This window comes from Pelodiscus sinensis, chromosome 5, assembly GCF_049634645.1.
Source record: "Pelodiscus sinensis isolate JC-2024 chromosome 5, ASM4963464v1, whole genome shotgun sequence".
Lineage (NCBI taxonomy): Eukaryota > Metazoa > Chordata > Testudines > Trionychidae > Pelodiscus > Pelodiscus sinensis.
Window position 1 is genome coordinate 76580334 of NC_134715.1, and position 20723 is coordinate 76601056.

The window sequence follows — 20723 nt, forward strand, 5'->3', positions numbered from 1 at the left end:
AACTTAGTACGTATGATTTTATCACCATCTCTTACAGAAATGCATAATGTTTATCTATTACAGGAATTATAAATTGATCATTCACTAATTCTGAAATGTTAAACTCTAAATTCTCAAAACATTTAATTAGACTAAACAGGCAAGCTAATCTAATGAACTGATGATATTCTTCTGTTAAAAGGGATATGTGCTGCGAGTCTGTCAAGGCTGATTCCCCACTCTGGCACAATGAATGCAGAAGTGGAGGCCCGCAAAAGTACTCCAAAACCTTATCTTTCCAGGCTTTGGTATAAAACTCCCCCCCCCCCCATCCTAAAAACCTAGATTTTTGGGGATAAAAATCCACTGCCACCATCAAGTGCTTTTGAACCCACAAACAGGGGTGGATTCTTGAAACCAATCCCAGGATACCCCAAGCTCTTTTCCCCAAAGAGACTGAAAAAGAAAAGAGAAAATACAAACTGCAGTCTATGGCTGCTATCCCCTAGTCAGAGGCACGCAGATCCCACAGACAGGTTTTCCAGGACACAGAACTGAACGAATACCAGGTTAATAAAAAAGAAATAACTTTTATCATCACAACAATACTCCTGTTACAAGCATGACGACTAGATGGAAAAGTCACCAATTATTATACTTATGGGGGACTCCCAGAGGCCAAAACTTAGTTACAAAGGAGAGGAAAACCCATTTCTAAATGCACAGACATCAGATTCCCATTCCCAAACCATAAAACAATAAAACCTAACTGATTTATCTAAACTTCACCCTACTTACAGATAGTGAAGAGTCTTTTCTTGGAGGGAGGGAGGGAGGGAGGGAGGGAAGGAGGGAGAGAGAGGGCGAGAGAGGGAGAGACACCTCAGTATCTGGAGAGAAATTGCTCCAGGACAAAGGAGGGAAAAACCAAAAATTCGTTTGTCCCGGTTTGAAATTCCTACCTGCATTTCTATTGGCTGCCTGCTATCTGGTTAGGTATAGGGACATAGTCCCAGGCTGCTGGCCATCCCTCATGACCCTGACAGAGTCATACAAAGACCTTATGATTGGAATGTAAATTTACATACTAGGAACATCACGTTAACTTCAAGTATGCCTTATACTTTATAATGATGGTTTATCTACAGGATATGCACACACTAAAGAGTTAAAAGAAAGCATCTAGGTTTGTTTTTAACATGTGCATTTGATGCATAAAAATTTGATTACATTTTTATGTATAGATACAGACAGATTTGGAACACCTATTCCTGAAGGAAAAAAGCCAACAATGTTAAAATATACATTTTCCACAATTAAGAAATTAAAATGAAGCCAGATTAATACAATTGGAAATATTAAGTTTATTATTTATTGAGGATCAGATACAGATTTTGAAGTGGTAGTGGCAGATTCTATACTGCCATAAAAGATCCTACTTTAAGAGATGAGAGGGTAACCTTCATCTCAATCTTTACTCTCTGCTGAGAATTTCATCAAGGGGCATTATCCCACACTATTTGTAGCTGGAGTTTTGTAGTCTGGACAGCAGTCTACTGAATATGTAAATGAACCCACTCCACATTTTAATAGCTATCCTGACATACTGAATGAAGAACTATCAGACTCCTTATATTTTATCACTAATAGTGTAAGCCTTCTAGCCCCTTACTAAATAATTTCACACAGTAATTTTGAATTGCTGATCAGAGCCATAGAAACTAAAGGGCAAGGAAGAAGTAAGAATTCAGTGAACACTTTAAGATAGTGTGTTAAAGAAAATATTAACTGAATTTAAGTAACACGCTATCATAAAGTGTTCACAGAATAATTCCATCACTATTCTTACTGCTTCCTTGCCCTTTAGTTTCTATGACTCTGATCCCATACCTTTGAAGTCAAATGGGAGTTTTACTATTCATGTCAATGGTTTAGGATCAAGCCCTACAAAATAAGCTTTTATTGGAATGATTAAGATTTGAGATAAAAAAGAAGTCCTTTACCTTCCTCATTTTAAAATACACCAGCAACACTCTAAAGAACTTGTATTGCAGCTCGCATCATTTTAGCTAAGATGGACTTTAGAAGCTAAATCAATTTATGTCAACAAAATTAGGTAAGTATTCAGCAAATCAGGGCACCACTCTGCTTTCTGCTCCTCACTGAAAAAGAATGGGAATGCAGTATATCTGTTACGGTCTCAGCCTATGCCAGTCCAGGAGGCAAGTGACCTGAGAAGATTATAAATCAGAATTTTTTCCTCTCCTTTACCATGTAAAATTAAGATTTCAAGTACTGAATTTAACATAAAAGAAAACATACAAGTACAAATTCTGTAACCCCCCAGCATTACTGCATCTTCCTGTTCACCAAGCCTTACATTGATGAGTAAGATTCTTCCCTTTAGAAAGATTAAAGTCTAAAGATTTCTGGAGAATTTCTAAAGCACAAACTGTAAAAAGCTGAAGCAAGTACTAGATCACGGACACATGGAAAAAACCAACCAACCAAACAAACATACAAACCAGAAGCAGTATAAAAGATTGGTGCTGTTTAGTGGCTTAAAATGAATGGCATTAATTCAACTTCCAGCACAGTAAGTGAGCACTAAAACTAGTGTAGGTACTTTATTTTTTCAAAAATTCAGTATATGTTTTTCTGAAGCCATTCCAGAGCGGGGGAAGAGAGAACTCGTAAGTAAAATTGAGTATATAGCTCCATACATTTCATTTTAGAGGAAAGGTTAAGCCGCTACTTTCCCTTGTTTTATGTTGCTCTTTGGATCTGCATAGGCTTCAGTTTCACCATCCACTGAACACCAAACAGCTGACCGTTGTGCCTCAACAGCTGTTCAAGTGTATTTATATTATGACTTCTCTAATTTCATTCTTATTAGAACCACACCATTGCTATGCAGAGCAGAGATCTAATACATAACAGTGCATTTGAGGACAGATTCTTTTTGCTCCTTCTGCATGGACTACTTTCTAATTTTCTTCTGTTGTTACAGTGGCATTAATTGGTTCTGTACTTGTCAGTTAGTTGTAAATAACTGACAAACTCTAAAGCTCTTTCATCTAAGACAGATTTTTTTAATGGAACTTTACTCATTTTTGTGAATAGGATCCATGAAAGAAAGCTAAAAAGATAAGCAGCAGCATAAGCGAAAAGGACACAGTTTGAATATCACAAGGAGTCAATGTTCAGTACCTTCTCTAGCTTCAGTGTATCTAGCCAGCCTGTAATGATTATTATTGTAGCACCTATGAGTCCCGGTCGTGGACCTTATTGTGCTCAGCAGACACTGTACATAGACTGAACAAAACCATAGTCATCCCCCAGGAGCATACTATTTAAATAAACCATAGATAACACTAAGATTTAATCACGAGTATTTTCAGTAAAATTCAAGGACAGGTCACTGGTAGTAAACAAAATTGCATGGCCTGTGACCTGTCAGTGACTTTTACTATGCACCCCTGACTAAAACTTGGGGAGTGTGAGAGACTCACTGGGGAAACCTTGAGGGCCCCAAGTGATGGTTTGGGGGGCACCATGGATACTCATGAGAGACAGCCTGGGAATGGGATGAGGGGAGTTGTGGATTGATTCCCTACCCATCTCCCGGATAGTGTCGACCCCAGTTCCTAGCTCCAAGTGCTGCCTCCCCCAGTCCTGAGCTGATGCCCCTCCCTAAGCTCCTGGTGCTGGAGATGGAGGAGCCTGTGATTGCCCCAGCAGTTGCCAGTGGGCCTAGCCTGTGGATTGCCCGAGCTGCTCAAGTGGCCCCAAAGCCAGGCATACCAGCTGCTGCAGAAGTCACAGAAAGTCATGGAATCTCTGACCTCTGCGAAACATGGAGCCTTAATCACAGTTATCCTACTTCATGTGATTGGCACTGTTACTAGTGCCATGCCAATACGCACACCTGTGCAACTATCCAAACAGCCCCTTTTAGACTTAGCACAAGCAAGCATATTTGCAACCCCTACTCCCATATCTGCATTTCTTTACTCCATCTTCCATCCCCATGGCTTTGTGCCGTGGGTGGCTGCCCTGCAATGCTTATGGCCCTGAATCAAAGAACCTGATATTCTTCCCAAGTGAAAAAAAGTTACATCATCTTTTCCATGTGACAAGATTTCTAATTATGAAAACTCCTGCCTGGAGCTAAACCTTACCTTGGGCTAGATGGACTCCTATCACAAGATTGCCTTTGATGTAGGTTTTTACTGTCACAGAGCAGGTCCTTTTGACCATGGCCTTGTGCGCGCATTGCCCATTCTGCCACACAAAGGCCCCCCCTCACAGAAAATGTAGGCCGCTGACACACTCTGAGAAAGCATAACTTGTAAGCGCACAATGCAGCTTTCTGTGAATGGAATTTAACCTTATAGGCATCTAAGAACAGGGAGGTGAGCATGAAAAGATAGAACACAGCTGCAAGAGATAGTTAAGACTCTCTTGACCGGTCCTTGAAGGTAGGCATAGGGAGATAAGACGCAACTGCCATGCACACTGACCATGCCCACACCCGGCACTGTCCACGGGGCCATCAGACGGGCATCATGAAAAATCCTATAGGGCAATACTGCACATTACCTCATTACTAGCCTATCAGGCCCGGCCAGGGAACAAATCCTAATAAGGTACCGGATATCAGGTTATGTTATAAAAGGCCCTCGACCCCTTTGTTCAGAGAGGTTCCAAGTGTTGAGGGCACGTGTCTTTTTTGCCGGGCTGAAGGATTGATCACCCTGAGGCTGCCTCCCCACCCTTCGAGTCAAAGATAGAGGTGCGCGAGTCCTCAGCATGCCCTGAGTTCTAGTGTGTCTTTACGCTGTTATCGTTGCTGGATATGTAAGTATTGCTTAAATATATTAGTTATTGGTTTAGTTAATAATTGAATCATGTTAATTTCACTGTGTAATTCTGTAGAGTGTAACTGAGTTCTATTAACCACACTGTGTAAATTGTATAATCTTGTGTTGTGTAGTGGTGTTGTATTTAGGCCAAGTATAAGTGTTAGAAATAGAAACCCAGGAGTTGTTAAGTTGTAAAGGTAGATTTATGACTAACTCCACCAGCTGCCCTAAAATTACCATAGAGGGGCTGGCTGTGGATAGAGTTTTTATCATCATTATATTGGCTTTGTTTTTGTATTTTTGCTTGCATGCTGCACTGCTTTGAGCGAATTAGAGATAGTGATTTAATATAATCGAATTATAATCACAAAGTTTGTAATCAGTTAAGTGCAGTTTGGTTCAGTTTTCCCCTCCTGTAAAAGCACTGGGCAATTGCTAGTTTAAAAAACCATTTGCTAGTTGTTGGTTTTGATAAAAGAATCATTCCACTTAATAAAGATCATTTGTTTTACACCATCATCCAGTAGTTTTCACTGGGTAATCGGCTTTAACCCTCGAGGCTCCCACCACATCACTGAACCAAGGTGCAACATTTACTACTTTACCAGATTAAAGGAAATCCTAAATATTTTATTTTAGTAAAACACTCATGAAAAACAAAGCCCTAAGACAATGGTTTTCAAACGTTTTTTCTCAATCCAATTGAAGAAAATTGTTGATGCTCATGATACAACATAATCTGACTACAGTGTGAGCGCCAGAGTACGACTGAAGATGAGAGCTTTGGGATGTAGGAGGGAGGGGTGTGTGTGTGTGTGTGTGTGTGTGTGTGTGTGTGTGTGTGTGTGAGAGAGAGAGATATCAGAGCTAGGGCCTCGGGTCAGTGGTGCAGTGAGGGTGCTAAGCAGAAACAGCCAGCAGCAGGTTCCCAGCCAATGGGAGTGCAGAGCTAGGGCAGGGACAGTGTGCAGATCCCTGTGCGCTCTCCCCACACCTAGGAACCGGGCCTGTAGCCAGCTGCTTCTAGGGTGCAGTATAGTCTGCTGTGCCAGGAGAGGTAGGTAGCCTGCCTTAGCATCCTCATTGGTCACCTGATCACACTGCAGCAACAAGTCTCAGTACCTGACATTTCACTACCCAGTACTGGGACGCGACCCATAGTTTGAAAACCATTGCCCTAGGAAGTATTCCCATTTACCACAGCCTCTGAGCTTCTGACTGCAGCTCAGTTTTGGAGTACCTGTGGCATTCCACATTCCAGGACACTTCGCAATTGCATTCTGTTGATCTTTTTCCTTCAGACAAATTGGGGCTAGTGAGTTAACAGCAATCTCAGTACTGTTCTTGCTGCCCTGTATATGTAATCACCACAACAAACACTGAAACAAAAACCTTAAAATTTACAGCCTTCTTTTTGACATCTTTTCCCTTTCCAGCCTCCCCAAAATGTTGCTGCTAAAATCATCTTCTAACCCTGTCATTTCAATCACATCAAGTCATTTCACTAGTTTCCTATCTGTTCCTTAGCAAAGTTCAAGCTCTTCATCCTTACCTTCAGGGCTCTACTCACATGGATCCTCCCTACGTCTCAGTTCCTATCTTCTTGCATACCACATTTTGGATGCGCCTCTCTAATGATCCTTTGTCTACGCCTCCTGACCTTGTGTATTTCTAGGATGCCTTCAACAGCCAGGCATGTCTCCTTCTTGTGCATCAGCAATCTAACTTTCCTTCATAAAATACATCTTCAGAACTGTGTCTTCAGCTAGCTTTCCAACACTATCTACCAGAAAAGGAGAATAAAAGTACTTACCTTGCTTCTCTAGTAAACGCGGCATTGCTTTACAAGAAATCCAGACGATATACCAGTGCTGGGCAATAATCTTTGATGGGAGGCCACTCCAAGTTTTTGTAAGTGGTCAAGGGCCACACTTTTCTATGGAAGGTATGGGATGGAGGTTGGGTATAGAAGGGAGCTTAGGGTAGGGCACTGGGATGCAAGAGAGAATGTGGGGTCTGGGGAGGAATTTAGATGGAAGGGACTGGGACCTACGGCAAGGGACTGGGGTGCAGAGTCAGGAAGGAGGTATGGGTGTTGGAGAGGATTTTGGCCTGAGGGAGGGTTATAGAAGGGGGTATAAGGTCTGGGAGTAAGTGGGGTGTGTGCAGAGGATTTATGCGTTGACCTGCGATAGGAGGAGGTGGTGACCTGGGGCAGAGAGCTGTGGTGTGGGAGGGGGTGAAGTGCCAGAGGCAAACTGCCTGGGAGGTGCTTACATAGGCATATCCCAGCCATCAGCCCCTAAGGCAGGCTCCCTGCCTGCTGCAGCCCCATGCCACTCAAAATGGTCAACTACTCCATATGGCTCTCTGTGCCACACATGAGGGGAGGCACTTCATGCGCTGACCCCAGCCCTAGCACAATCTCTCAGCACCAATTAGCCAGTTGCCAGTCAATAGGAACTGAGAGATTGTGCTGGGAGCAGGGCAACACACGAAGCCTCTGTCCTCCCTCCCCTGACACAGAGAGCCACTTGGAGCAGCTGACATATTGTGGGGCTGCTCCATGCTTGACGGCCTGGAGGGGTGGGGGACAGGCCAGACTGAAAATTTGTAATTCTGGTGTTTGTAACTCTGAGGTTAACTGTACTGAATTTAGTTATGAGTTCATTAACTGTGCTACAGAAATAAGAATTCTTATGTATCAACAATCAGTGGCAGTACAAGCTTCCCTGCACTGCTCTCCCTCCATCAGTATTATAAGAACTGTTCTGGAAGGTATCACTTCCAAAGATGAGAGAGTGGTTCTGACCAGGGTCATGCACATCTGCATATACCTCAGTGCACATAACAAAAATTTATTCTGCAACATGAATGGAAAAAATAGAGGGAACACTGTGAAAGACCACTGCAGAAACTGGAAGATTTGTACTGAATGAAGCAGAGAGGGGATGGTTCTATGGTTAAGGCAGCTGAATGCTACTTGGAGAACTGAATTCTACTCTTGCCTCTGCCAAAACATGACTAAGGGACACTATGCAAGTCACTTAAACCAAACTTTTCACAAGTAATCACTAACTGCGTGTGTCTCAATTTCAGGGTGTCTGACTTGAGACCTGCAGTCTGATTTGCTTACGTGCCAAGCACTCACAGCTGAAACTGAAGTCAATGATAGTTGTGCTTGGAATAGTTGAAATGCTACATACTACTAACAATGCTGAAAAAATTGGTCCTAGGTATCTCAAAATGGGCACCCAAAAGTTTATTTTCATGCAAACTACTAATCTACTCAAAACTATGCATCACACACACAAAAAAAGTTAAAAGAAACATTTTTAAGGTTGTAAAGTCAAGCAAACTAGGAAATACCAGAATCAAGGTTGCTTGTGCAAACATAATGCAGGTTCCTTGTATGTATGGATTAAGAGACTATTTCCCCTTCCCCACCACTATACCCCCTGTCTTATTCAGCACTCAGAATGGATGATGCTCTCTTAATGGCCAACTTTTCAATATTGTTTCTCCTCATTGGTCAGTATATGTGGTCCCATGCTGTGTTTACTACACACTTTTCAAATCTTGCCCTGAAGACAGAATTATTCATGCCCTGTAGGCTTTTCTATGGTCCTCAGCACTACAGCATTTGAATATTTTACAAGCATTAATGAATTTATTTTCACAGCTAATGCTGGAGTTATGGGGATTTAGTCCATTTTACAGACAAACTGAATCACAGAGAGATTAAGATCTAAATTATCCACTAATTCCAATTTGTAAGGTTCTTTAGGATACATTCCAGCCTATATTAGAGATGTAAAATCCAGTTTAAAATGTTAGCAGGTTAAACTACATGCTCTCACCCACAGCACCGTGTGGTAGACCAGCAGGTGGGCGGGGGTTGCTTGGCAGGGCACCAGTTAACCAGTAAGCATGCCAGTAAGGCAATGCTTACTGGGTAACCTGTTACCTATTTACATCCCTAGTCTATATGCTTTAGGATGCTGACAATAGCATACTAGGCTTATATTCACACAGCATTTGGTTCAATTTGTGTCAGTAAAGACTGAGATATACACCTGAAGAAGTCTGAAAGATTAGAACATATCAGCAACCTCTGTTCTACATTCCATTAGGACAAAATAGATTGTCAAGGGGAAAAAAAGAAAGACTTACTTCATAAGGATAAAACATTTTTTGAATTACTAGTGTCCTCTACTGGTCAGTTACATTTTGTTCTTGCTATTTCAGATGATAGTCTACAATCTAAACAAAATGACCAGAAGTGCCTATTTAACAAAACAAAACAAAAACAAAACAAAAAAAAAACACACCCAAAAAACCCCATGGGAAAAGCTTGACATCTATGAGAAATCAAATTGGAAAGGTTAGTCATTAAAATGGCCACGTAAAGAAAGATCTTAAGGCTGTACCAGTGACATAGCTATATTAAAGAGTAAAATATAAAAACTGAGTTTAGGGCATTTTTGTAAGATATAAGATAATTTTCTTTCTTAAAGCAAATTCTCAAGAATTATTTGTGAAGAGTTATCAATTCATATATTTCAATTCAGTTTTATGCTGCTGACATTCTAGGACAGTGGGTTTTTAAACTTTTTTTCTCATAACCCAAGAAAGAAAATTGTTGATGCCCGTGACTCAACATAATTTGCCTGGAGTATGGGCTCAGGGGTGGAGCTGAGGATGAGAGCTTTGGAGAGTAGGAGGGGGCTCCAGCTCTGCGGGAGGGGAGGGGAAATCAGGACTGGGGTAGAAGGAGCCAAATTTGAGCAGCTCCCAGTTGGTGGTGCAGTGGGGGTGCTAAGGCAGGCTTCCTGCCTCTCCTGGGACTGCAGATTATACTGTGTCCTAGAACCAGCCTGCAGCAGATTCCTGGCCAATGGGAGTGCCGAGGTAGTGCTCAGGGCAGGCACAGTGTGTGGAGTTCTGTGCCTCTCTACCCAACCCCCAGGAGCAGGGCCTGCTGATGGCTGCTTCCGGGGGGCAGCACAGTCTGTGGTGCTATGTGAGGCAAATAGCTTGCCTTAGCACCCCTCAATGGTCACCTGATCACTCTGCAGCAACGAGACAGAGTGTCTGACGTTTCATGACTCAGTACTGGTCGCGACCCATAGTTGAAAACCACTGTTCTAGGGGATAACTAACGTACAGAAGCATGTGCACAGTATTTGTGATATTTTTCTTCTTGGGCTACAAGCAAATATCAATAACATCTTCAGAAATGTTTTGCACATATTAAGGGAGCAAACTATGAAATGGCTAATTGGATTTTAGAGTATGCAAATACAAAGTAATTTATTTTTTATCCAAAAAATTTCTATGGATTGTTGGGCAATACTGAATGGGGATGTTAAAATATGTTTATTTGGGTAAACGTGTAACCACTGAATTTTTTAATGTGTATATGTTTACACACGGGGGACAGGTAGGAACCGGTGCTCCCTGCACCCACCCAGCTCCAGCCTGTCCCCCTGTGCTGCTGCCTCTGTGGGAGATGGCTCCACAAGAGCTGGCTCCCTGCGAACACTGGCTCCCCTCCACCCCCGCATTTGATACAGAGGCAGAAGGGAGAGGTGGGGATGGCATGTAACCATGAGGGTTATCTGTGATGATGGATACACTGATATAGAAAAGTACTTGTAGATTTAAGTTAGCAGTAACAAAGAAGTATATGATGGGTTATAAAAGAATTAAATAGGACAATGTTTAGATAAGAAAATGACAAATTATAACAGTGTATCTATTGTGTTATGATTAGAGCCCATCTGGAGAACGGCCTCTGGTTTTCAACACCACCTGACAAGAAACTGCACAAACACTGGAGGCAATTGTGAGAACTACAGGCAGTCCCCGAGTTACACAGATCCGACTTATGTCAGATCCGCAGTTACGAACGGGGCTTTTCTTGCCCCGGAGGACGGGAGCGGCGGGATGCCCAGATGCGCCGCGGTCCGCCGCCCCCGTCCTTCGGGGCGAGAAAAGCTGCTCCCCGTCTCCCTGCAGACTTGAGCTGTCCCCCTGCGGGCGTGTTCCGCAGCTTTGATCCCTGTCTCCCGACCAGCAGACCAGGGAGATGGGGAGCAAAGCCTCGGAGCACGCCCGCAGTGGGACAGCCGCGGCACGCCTGGGCTGTCCCGCTGCAGGCGTGCTCCAAGGCTTTGCTCCCTGTCTCCCTGCAGACCAGGGAGACGGGGAGCAAAGCCGCGGAGCACGCCTGCAGGGGGACAGCTCAAGCGCGCCTAGGCTGTCCCGCTGCAAGCGTGCTCCAAGGCTTTGCTCCCAGTCTCCCTGGTCTGACCAGCAGACCCGGGAGATGGGGAGCAAAGCCTCGGAGCATGCCAGCAGTGGGACAGCCGTGGGACAGTTTGGCAATCCAGAATATAAGTGGCCAAAGGAACATATAACTGATTGATATGTAGTTTAAATTGCCTATTATAAAGAAAGAAAACCAGCAGAATGTCATCTATATCTCAGTTAAATTTTAGAAAACAAAGAAAATTCCACTATATTATTTTTTAATGGACAATTTGATTCCCTCTATACTGAACCAGAGTATAAAAAGATTATGTAATCTAACAAATTTCTATTAAATCTCTAACAATCCAAGCACAGGATATAGGACTATAGCTTAGACATGGTGATAGCCCCCAGAGACTTGTAATGGATATTAACTTCACCTGATCACTAAATCCCCAAGAAGTATTTTTAATCCAGATAAAAACTGGACGTTAACAAAGGAAAGTATGTATTTAGATAGTTTTATGCAGTATCTTCCTTTTTGGGTCAGCAAATCAACCAAACCAATTTTCTCTGAGGGAATTCACAGAAAAGCCCGAATAAAAATTTTCAGATTGTGATTATGGATGTTAAATTTAGATTAACTGGCTAACTGAATAGTCGATGCAATTTGCATCAACTATTTGATTAGTTGATAAGGGCGCATCCTCCTTTGTAGTGTACCAACAGCCCCAGGGCTGTTGCTACGCTTCAATGGCAAAAGTGTTGTGGGGAGTGCAGGGCCAATGGGACACTGCCCTGTGCTCCCTGCAGCGTTTCAAAGCAGCAGTGCGGCATGGAGCCTGGGGTCAGATGGAGACTAAGAGTCCCCAGCTGACCCTGCGCTCCATGCCATGCTGCCACTTTGAAACGCTGTATGGAGCGCTTCAAAGCAGCAGCGCTGCATAGAGCCCAGGGTCTGTCCCCAGGCTCAATGTGGTGCTGCTGCTGCTGCTTTGAAGCACCCCCCTCTCTCCTCCTTGCTGCCTTTATCAGAACGAGGCATCTAGTCACTTCCTCCCCGCTTGCTGCCTCTATCAGAAAGAGGCAGCAAGGGGGGAGGAAGTGATTAGTCAACTAGTTCTGTTTGTTTCTGTTGTCACCTGGGAAGTACATTTGATCAAATATTCTAGTTGTTACGATTTCTCCTTCCCAATACACAGTATACTAGAACTTGAAAGGACCTTGAGAAATCATCAATTCCAGGCCCCTGACCTCATGGCAGGACCAAACACGTCTAGATCAGGGATGGTGAACCTTTTTTGGGTCCAAGGCCACTGACCCACAGAAAAATCAGTTGAAGGCTTCACACAAAAAACCCCACACTGACATGACACCCGACTGAGAAGGAGAAAGACACTCCCTACATTTCCCTTGCACACCAGAGCCTGGGGGGCCCAGCCTCATAGAGTTTGTGTGCTCTAGCACAGTTGTGGGGCAGTTGTGGGGCTGGAATGCCAGCACAACCTCCCCAATGCAAGTGTGGGCCTTGAGCTTCAGGGGCCAAATCCAGGCAAGCTGGGGGCCACATCTGGCCCCCAAGACTGAGGTTCCCCACCCCTGGTCTAAATCATCCCTAATAAATGTTCATCTAAACTGCTATTAAATATCTCCAGTGATGGAGATTCCACAACCTTCCTAGACAACTTAACTGTCAGGAAACACTGGAATAAGAAGTTTTTCCTAATGTCCAAACTAAATCTTCCTTGCTGCAATTTAAGCCCATTGCTTATTGTCCTATGTTAGAGGTCAAGGAGAACAATTTTTCTCCTTCCCTCTTGTAACACCCTTTTAGATACCTGAAAACTGCTATGATGTCTCCTTTCAGTTTTCTCTTTTCTAAACTAAACAAACTGAATTCTTTCAGACTTCCCTCATAGCTCAGGTTTTCTAGGCCTCTAATCATTTTTGTTACTATTCTCTTGACCTTCTTCAATTTTTCCACACGTTTCTTGAAATGTGATGCCCAGAACTGGACACAATACTCCAACTGAGGCCTAATCAGCGCAGAGTATAGTGGAAGAATGACTTCTCATGTCCTGCTCAAAACACTTCTGTTAATGCACCCCATCTTAAGCAGGCATAACTCTGATATGAATTTTGACATACACATTAACAAATAATTATATCTAATTTGATTGCAAGTCATTATAAACTAAATTCTGTACTTTTATGCAACATTTAAAATTATTTTACTATTTGATCAGCTGTAGCAATACCCTATTACACTTAAAACTGGATTCATGTTTGTCACTAAAATGAGTTAGTACATAGAGGTTCAAAATAATGGGACAAGCAGAGAACTACAGATATTGAAAAGGATGACTGATGATACGCTTAGTTATTTATGATTTAGTTTATGTCATAATATTTATTCTCTGTATATAGCAAAATACTTAATGGGTCCCCTTGTAATTGCATAGATAGTTTTTATACATGTCTCGCCTTTATACATGCCTTGTCTTAAAAGGAGGGAAAACCATAATACATGTTGTGTTAGATTAGTTTACTTAATCTTCCATCCAGAATTCAGAGTACATTAACAGATTTAAACAAAAGCTGTGTCCCTCAAGCAGAAAAGTTTTACGAGGAAAAAGAAGCCATACTGTTTAAAATCCATTTCATATATTAAAAAAATAACTGTTTTGTCAAAGTAAGATGATATTTAGGGATGTCAGAATGTGTTTAATTAACCGCTGACATTTCCAGCGGTTACATGCTTACACACAGGAGGTTGGGGGATTTCCTGACAGCCTGTCCTCTCCCCCCCCACATTGCTGCCTCTGATAGAGGCAGCAGCGCAGGGGGGGCAGTTGGGTCCTTGGGAGATGATACACATGACTCATCAGTTAATCATGTACAGGGTTACACTTTCACATCACTAGACGGATATATTTCTCTTACAAATGTATATTCATACGGTGTGTTCAGAAACTAGAGATGGAGGTCATACAAGTATGTAAGACATTATTTCACACTTCTGCCTAATTACATGTGGCTATCACTGTTATTGAAATAATAATTTATTCTGGACTTAATAGAATAAACATTTAAAAAACTGAAAAGAAACTTCAAATGCTGCCTTACTAAATTGTCAGCAATTTAATAGTGGCCCATCTGGTACTAAGCAGCCTACACTGATCCAAATCATGTTTTTTAACTTACCAGATTCTCTCTTTCAATCCTTTGCTGCTCCTTCTGCCTGTTGAGGGCACTATGGTATAACTTAGGTGGCAGGCTATCAGGTTTCTTCAGAGTGGCACTTTTGCTCCTTGGCTTTTCAGATTGTCTGGACAGTTCTTTTAATAGCCTTTGGTTTTCCCGATCAATTTGTCTTACTTTCTCATTTGTGAAAGAGTAATTTTTCCTTGACCCTGGAGAAGGCTGATCAACGACCAGTTGTTGCTGTTCTTTTTTCTCCAAATGTAGAAAAGCTTTAAAAACATAAAAACAAAGAGCACACGCTCAGATGAAAGACACCACATGCAAATTATTTTATATTACTATGCTTTATTTATAGACCTAGGAAAAATAAGTCAGAATTTTTCTACACATGGACCTGCAATTCAGCATTTAGATACCTGTAATAAGTGTCCTTATGTTCATAACTCTCAAGCGCCATCACCACATTTAGTTTAATAGGAGCTGCCTGGCACATCTGCAAATCATGCCACTTGTTCAGTTAGAAAATGTTAGCCATCACATTTTCTTCTCTGAGGGCCTGTGGCTGAAAGGTGCTAAGCACCTAAAACTCTCAGGCTAGTTATAAGGTGCAATTAGTTTATTTGGTTTTTTTTATGTTTTTCCTGTTACAGATCAACTTGGCTACCCGCTGAAGCTTTCAATATTCAAATGAACCATCAGTATGTAAATACACACTATCACAGGCATGTGCAGCACATTTCATTAGGGTGTGCACCCAAAGAATTTTTTAAATGTACTTTGACCCCCATTAGCCACACCCCTGATGCCCATTGGCCACACCTCTGGAGGTAACACTCTCCGGACAAGATGGACACATGACCAGAAGTAAAAGGTGTCATGTGATCTCCTTCTAAGGACTTTCCCCACCTTCCTTCTACCAATAGGGATTAGTCCCCCCCCCAAACCTCCCTCATGCAACTGTCCTGCAATTGCATTCCCCCAGCCTCTCCACCCCCAAGTTAATGTGATACACACTGGGGTAAGTGTTCCCTCTAAGAGTTTCCTCCCATGAGCAGAATGAATTTTGTGTTGTGCACCTGTACTGAGTTCATGTGGCTTGTTTGGATGTGCCACTGTGGCACCCAAGTTATTAATAAATATCTCATAAACCTCTACCTTTTCCCTTTATTGACATGTCTCCTCCCCTTGCTCCATCAGCTCCCCTGGTGCCTGCTGCCCCCCAACCCCTCACCCTCCTCTGCTGTCACGACTCCTGCCCTTCTCACTGCCTTCAGCCTTCCTGCGACCTTCCCGCCCCACCAGCCCTTCTCTCCCCCCGTACCCACTCCTCCAGTAGCCCCACTCTGATCATGTGAGCTACCTCTCCTCCTCCCCTCTCCCAACACCTCCCTCTACATACCTGCCCTGCCTCTCTTCTCTGGTGCTGGTCTCCCCCCCTGCAGGTGTCTGTCCTTCTGCTTCACCCCCAGAATCCCCTGGCACCAGCACCTTCCCTTACCCCTGCACCCTCCTGGTACCCCCCTTCCTCACTGCCCCTGCCCCCTTTTCCCTCTTTTTCCCTGATGCCCACCCCCTCACCACCCTCTGCCCCCATTCCCCTCATGCCCCTGTGCCCTCACACATGCCTTGCTCCATCCCTGCCTTCCTCATGCCCACCCCTTCTTTCAAGCCTTCTCCCAGCACCTCCCCCTCTCCCCTCTAACTCCCAATGCCCTTACCCTCTCCTCTCCCAGCATCACCCTGTCTCCCCACCCACTGACACTTCCCCTCCTGCCCTTTTCCTCATTGTCTCAGACTTTAAAGTCAGAAGGGACCATTATGATCATCTAGTCTGACCCCCTGCACAGTACAGGCCACAGAATCTCACCCACCCCTCCTAGAATAATCCTCTCACCTATATCTCAGATATTGAAGCCTTCAAATACTTTGAAGACCCCAAGATGCAGAGAATCCTCCAGCTGTGATCTGTACCCCATGCTACAGAGGAAGGCGAAAAACCTCCAGGGTCTCTGCCAATCTACCCTGGAGGAAAATTCCTTCCCAACCCCAAATACACTTGGCCCCCTGGCATTTGTGTCTACTCTACCCTGTCCCTTGATGCCTTCTCCTTTCTTCTCCTGACCTGATCCCTTCCCCTCAGCAAAAGCCCCTTCCTCTCCCACCCCTTCCTCTTATTTTTCCACCATCCTCTCCCCACCCCTCCCTTCCCTTAGGCTTCTGCCTTCCAATTCGCGGGGCTGGAGTCAGAGCTGGCTCAAACTACAGGCCGGCCGGCCAGGCCCTAGCCTGGTGTGTCCCTGGGGTGCTGTGCGGTGCCGCCGGGACGGGGCGGGGTCCAGGTTGCAAAAATGGCTCGGGCCAGCCAACCTCTGTACTCGGGCCCAGCTGCTTCTGGAGCTGGGCTACGCGGTTTTAAAGTCCTGGGCCGTGACATCATGCCACGCCCAGGCATCTTCCCTCTTACCTGTGCACTCTCTGCCCCACAGTGCCCCGTAGATGGCTGCGGGGAATTTAAAATGAGGGGCTGTAGTGCCCCGTCACAAATCCCTCTCCTCCTCCAGCAGCCACTAGCCAGCCCGAGACATTAGGGTGTGCCTGGGCACACCCGGCACACCCCGTGCACACGTCTATACACACAATCTATGCTGTAGATCAGGCCTGGGCAAAACACAAAACTGTGGGCAGTCTCAGGCTCCCCCACTCCATTCAGAGGAGAAAAGCAGCTGCTGCAGAGCTCTGTTTAAACAGCTGAATAGCTGCAAGCTCAGGGGAGGGGAGAGAGGTTTCACACTGTCCTCCCCTACCCCAAGCACAATCTCATTGGCTAGTTTCCAATGGGAGTTGCCTGCTGTCAACAGGCAGCTAGCTAAGCTACCATCCCTGTTCCAGCTCATAGCTATTTAAAGATCACATGGCCCCTGCAGCCAGAGAGTCGGTCTGAGAGGTCTGAGAAGGCTGCTGGCCAGGAGCCAAGCAGGTAAGTCTCCCGGCCAGAGCTTGCCTCTTGCACCCCAACCCTCTGACTCTCACTCCACATAACCCAAACCCTAAGTCCCCTCCTGCCTCCATATTCTATCCGAGATCCTGCCCCAGGTCACACCACCTCCTGTCGCAGGTCACAACCAGTGTTCCCTCTAGGCTGTGCAGCAGCTCAGCTTCACAGATGATTAATCATCCCTGCTCCTCTTCTCCCTCTCCCCGTCAGTGCAAGGGAAATACAGGATAATGTGCCTATTTAAAAAAAAAAATTCTGGATGACAGGAGGACTTAAATAAGGGACTGTTCCAATAAAAATGGAACAGATGGTCACCCTACCCAGGTCACAAACGTCTCTTTTACCCAAACTCCTTCGCATTCCCCACACCCTCTCCTGTACCCCAGTTCCTTAACACAAGCTCCCTTCTGGACGCACTCTCCAGCCCAGACCCTATACCTCCTCCATTAGTATCATGGAAGAGTGCAGCCCTTGACTACTTTCCAAATTCTTGGACTCGTCCTTCATAAAAAATTATTGCCCACCTCTGCTGTAGATACTTTAACTGTTGGGGACATGACAGATGGACATGCAATTAGGGTATCCTATGTCTTCAGACATGGCCAACAGACACACAGGAGCAAACGTAAACTGGAGTTTTCTGTTATGGTTATGTGTCTACTGTAGCAGAAGCTCAACTACACCCTACAGAAGCATAGTTGTACAACACACATTCTCTCCCCCACATTCCAAGGAGTATACACAGATTCTTTTGCATTCCCCTTTATTGTAGTCATCAGTCCTCTCTGTCTGTAAGTGGGTAGCCCTGGTCTTGGTCCAATAACGGCACTCATTGCCCCAGCCCTGTTTATGCTTACCCCGGCCATGACCTTTGTTGCCTTACAAGGAGCTGTTTTTGAGCATTTGGGGCTTTTATCAGTGAACATCTGTAGACTTGCGGTTTAGTGGTTTCCCATATGCATCTTCTACCACTTATCTTACCAGACAGAGCCAATGAAATCTAGAGCCAGCCGCCCTCATTAACAAATTAGAGCAAAGAGAAAAACAGACACTGAGATGGACGCAAATCAGCAGTGTGCAAAGCTGTTTCCCTTTGACTGGCCGTTATCAGCACAAGCTAGGCTCTAGGCAGACAAGAACCTACTGCTTTGTACCTTTACACACATAATCCTACATTCGCTTGTCTAATGAAAAGGATACATGGGGAAAACTAATTATAGTGAAGACAGTTTCTCCTTGAATATGACACCAAAAGTCATTACAGATGCCATAGTAATTACGTGTATGTGTGTGTGTGTGTGTGTGTGTGCACGCGCGCGCCACTAATACCATGCTACCATAGCACTGAACCCAGATGTTGGCACAGCAGTGGACTCCTTTATGATACCAACATAAGCCTCACAGAAGTTTTCTAGCAGTTGTAATACAATTTCAGGAAGATCAGGGCTAGAAACTGCTCCATGGCTCTCTGCCCCAATAGTGCAATAGGGAAGGAATCACATTTTAGAAATACAAGTAGTTGCCTGTGTGAGGAATACAGGAACTTCCTAGAGAAATAAAAACATATTTCCTGAAGATTACCATGAATTTGGTACAAGACTCCCAAACAGAAGGGATTTATAAGTGGTCCTTGTTGGGGAAGAGAGAAATAAGCAAGTAAATGTATGGCCACTTAAAAACAAATAATGGAGAAAAAGAGATGAACCTGGACTGGAACTATTAAAATAGTCAGTAAACACAGAATTTTAAAAAGAGTGATATGACACCACAGAACAAAAATAAAGAGTGAAAACACAAATTTCTCACCTCAGAGTTCTTCAATATGCCAAGGAATATTTGGCATTTTCAAATGGGCAGTTTCTTGTATCAGAAATATTTGGTTCAAAGATAAAAGTTAATTAGCAATAAAGGCCAAGCCTCTCAAAAGTTATTATTGGGTGCCTGGCTTGATGCCATTATACACAATTCCAAGGAGAATGATTTTCAGCAAATGCTGAGCACCATCTTTGTAAGAAATCAGGCTCCTTTAAGGATTTCAAATTAAGTTCTCAAAAACTAAGAGTGATCACAAGTCACTTTTGGAAAACTTGGCCTAAGTGCTAACACTTAAAAGACCCAGAAAAGCTTTTTGTCAAATCCAAACAGTTCTCATAGGAACAATTAAACTCGATCACCAGAAGAACCTCCAATAAATATAAGAATTTAACTTCAGCAACACTATCTGCAGCACAGGTCACATCAGGAAAGACAGTTTAGTCGGTTTGTCAAGATAGTATACAAATTACCAATATATACTACAATGTAAAACTGGTGAAGACCTAGTGTGTATATAACACATTAATAAGCCTTAAACATCTTGACAATGTAGCACTTCATTTATAACAAAAGTGCACTTATTTACCAAAGTCATTCAAAGATACAGATCTGGGATATGACTCACCAGATAAACCTATATAAGCTAAAAAGAACAAAGTATACCTATGCTACATGATTAATGTAGCAAAAACAAAGTGGCAGTGTTCTTTCTTAACAGTATCAAACATATCCCTACGGGACCATGCGGAACTAAAGCTGAAGAACATGAAAGTACTTGGAAGAGAGATATTAGTAATTTGGAAAACAGTTAGTAAAAGAGATAGAATCATAGAATCATAGGACTGGAAGGGACCTCGAGAGGTCATCGAGTCCAGCCCCCCGCCATCAAGGCAGGACCAAGCTCCGTCTACACCATCCCTGACAGATGTCTATCTAACCTGTTCTTAAATATCACCAGAGAGGGAGATTCCACCACCTCCCTTGGCAATTTATTCCAATATTTGACCATCCTGACAGTTAGGAATTTTTTCCTAATGTCCAATCTAAACCTCCCTTGCTGCACTTTAAGCCCATTACTCCTTGTCCTGTCCTCAGAAACCAAGAGGAACAAATTTTCTCCTTCCTCCTTGTGACACCCTTTTAGATATTTGAAAACTGCTATCATGTCCCCCCCTTAATCTTCTTTTTTCCCAAACTAAACAAGCCCAGTTCATGAAGTCTGGCTTCATAGGTCATGTTCTCTAGACCTTTAATCATTCTTGTCGCTCTTCTCTGTACCCTTTCCAATTTCTCCACATCTTTCTTGAAATGTGGCACCCAGAACTGGACACAGTACTCCAGCTGAGGCCTAACTAGTGCAGAGTAGAGTGGCAGAATGACTTCACGAGTTTTGCTTACAACACACCTGTTGATACAACCTAGAATCATATTTGCTTTTTTTGCAACAGCATCACACTGTTGACTCATATTCAACTTGTGGTCCACTATGACCCCTAGATCCCTTTCCGCCATGCTCCTTCCTAGACAGTCGCTTCCCATCTTGTATGTATGGAACTGATTGTTCCTTCCTAAGTGGAGCACTTTGCATTTCTCTTTATTGAACTTCATCC

At 43.7% G+C, this 20723-nt stretch overlaps 1 protein-coding gene across 1 annotated transcript in view; it reads right to left on the bottom strand.

Moving 5' to 3' along the window:
• Positions 1-20723, bottom strand: part of CFAP97 (cilia and flagella associated protein 97) — a 48766-nt gene that overhangs the window by 8839 nt on the left and 19204 nt on the right. The window contains exon 3 of the mRNA XM_014576240.3: positions 14304-14572. Coding sequence (XP_014431726.2) covers positions 14304-14572 — 269 coding nt within the window. The remainder of the gene's footprint in view (positions 1-14303; positions 14573-20723) is intronic.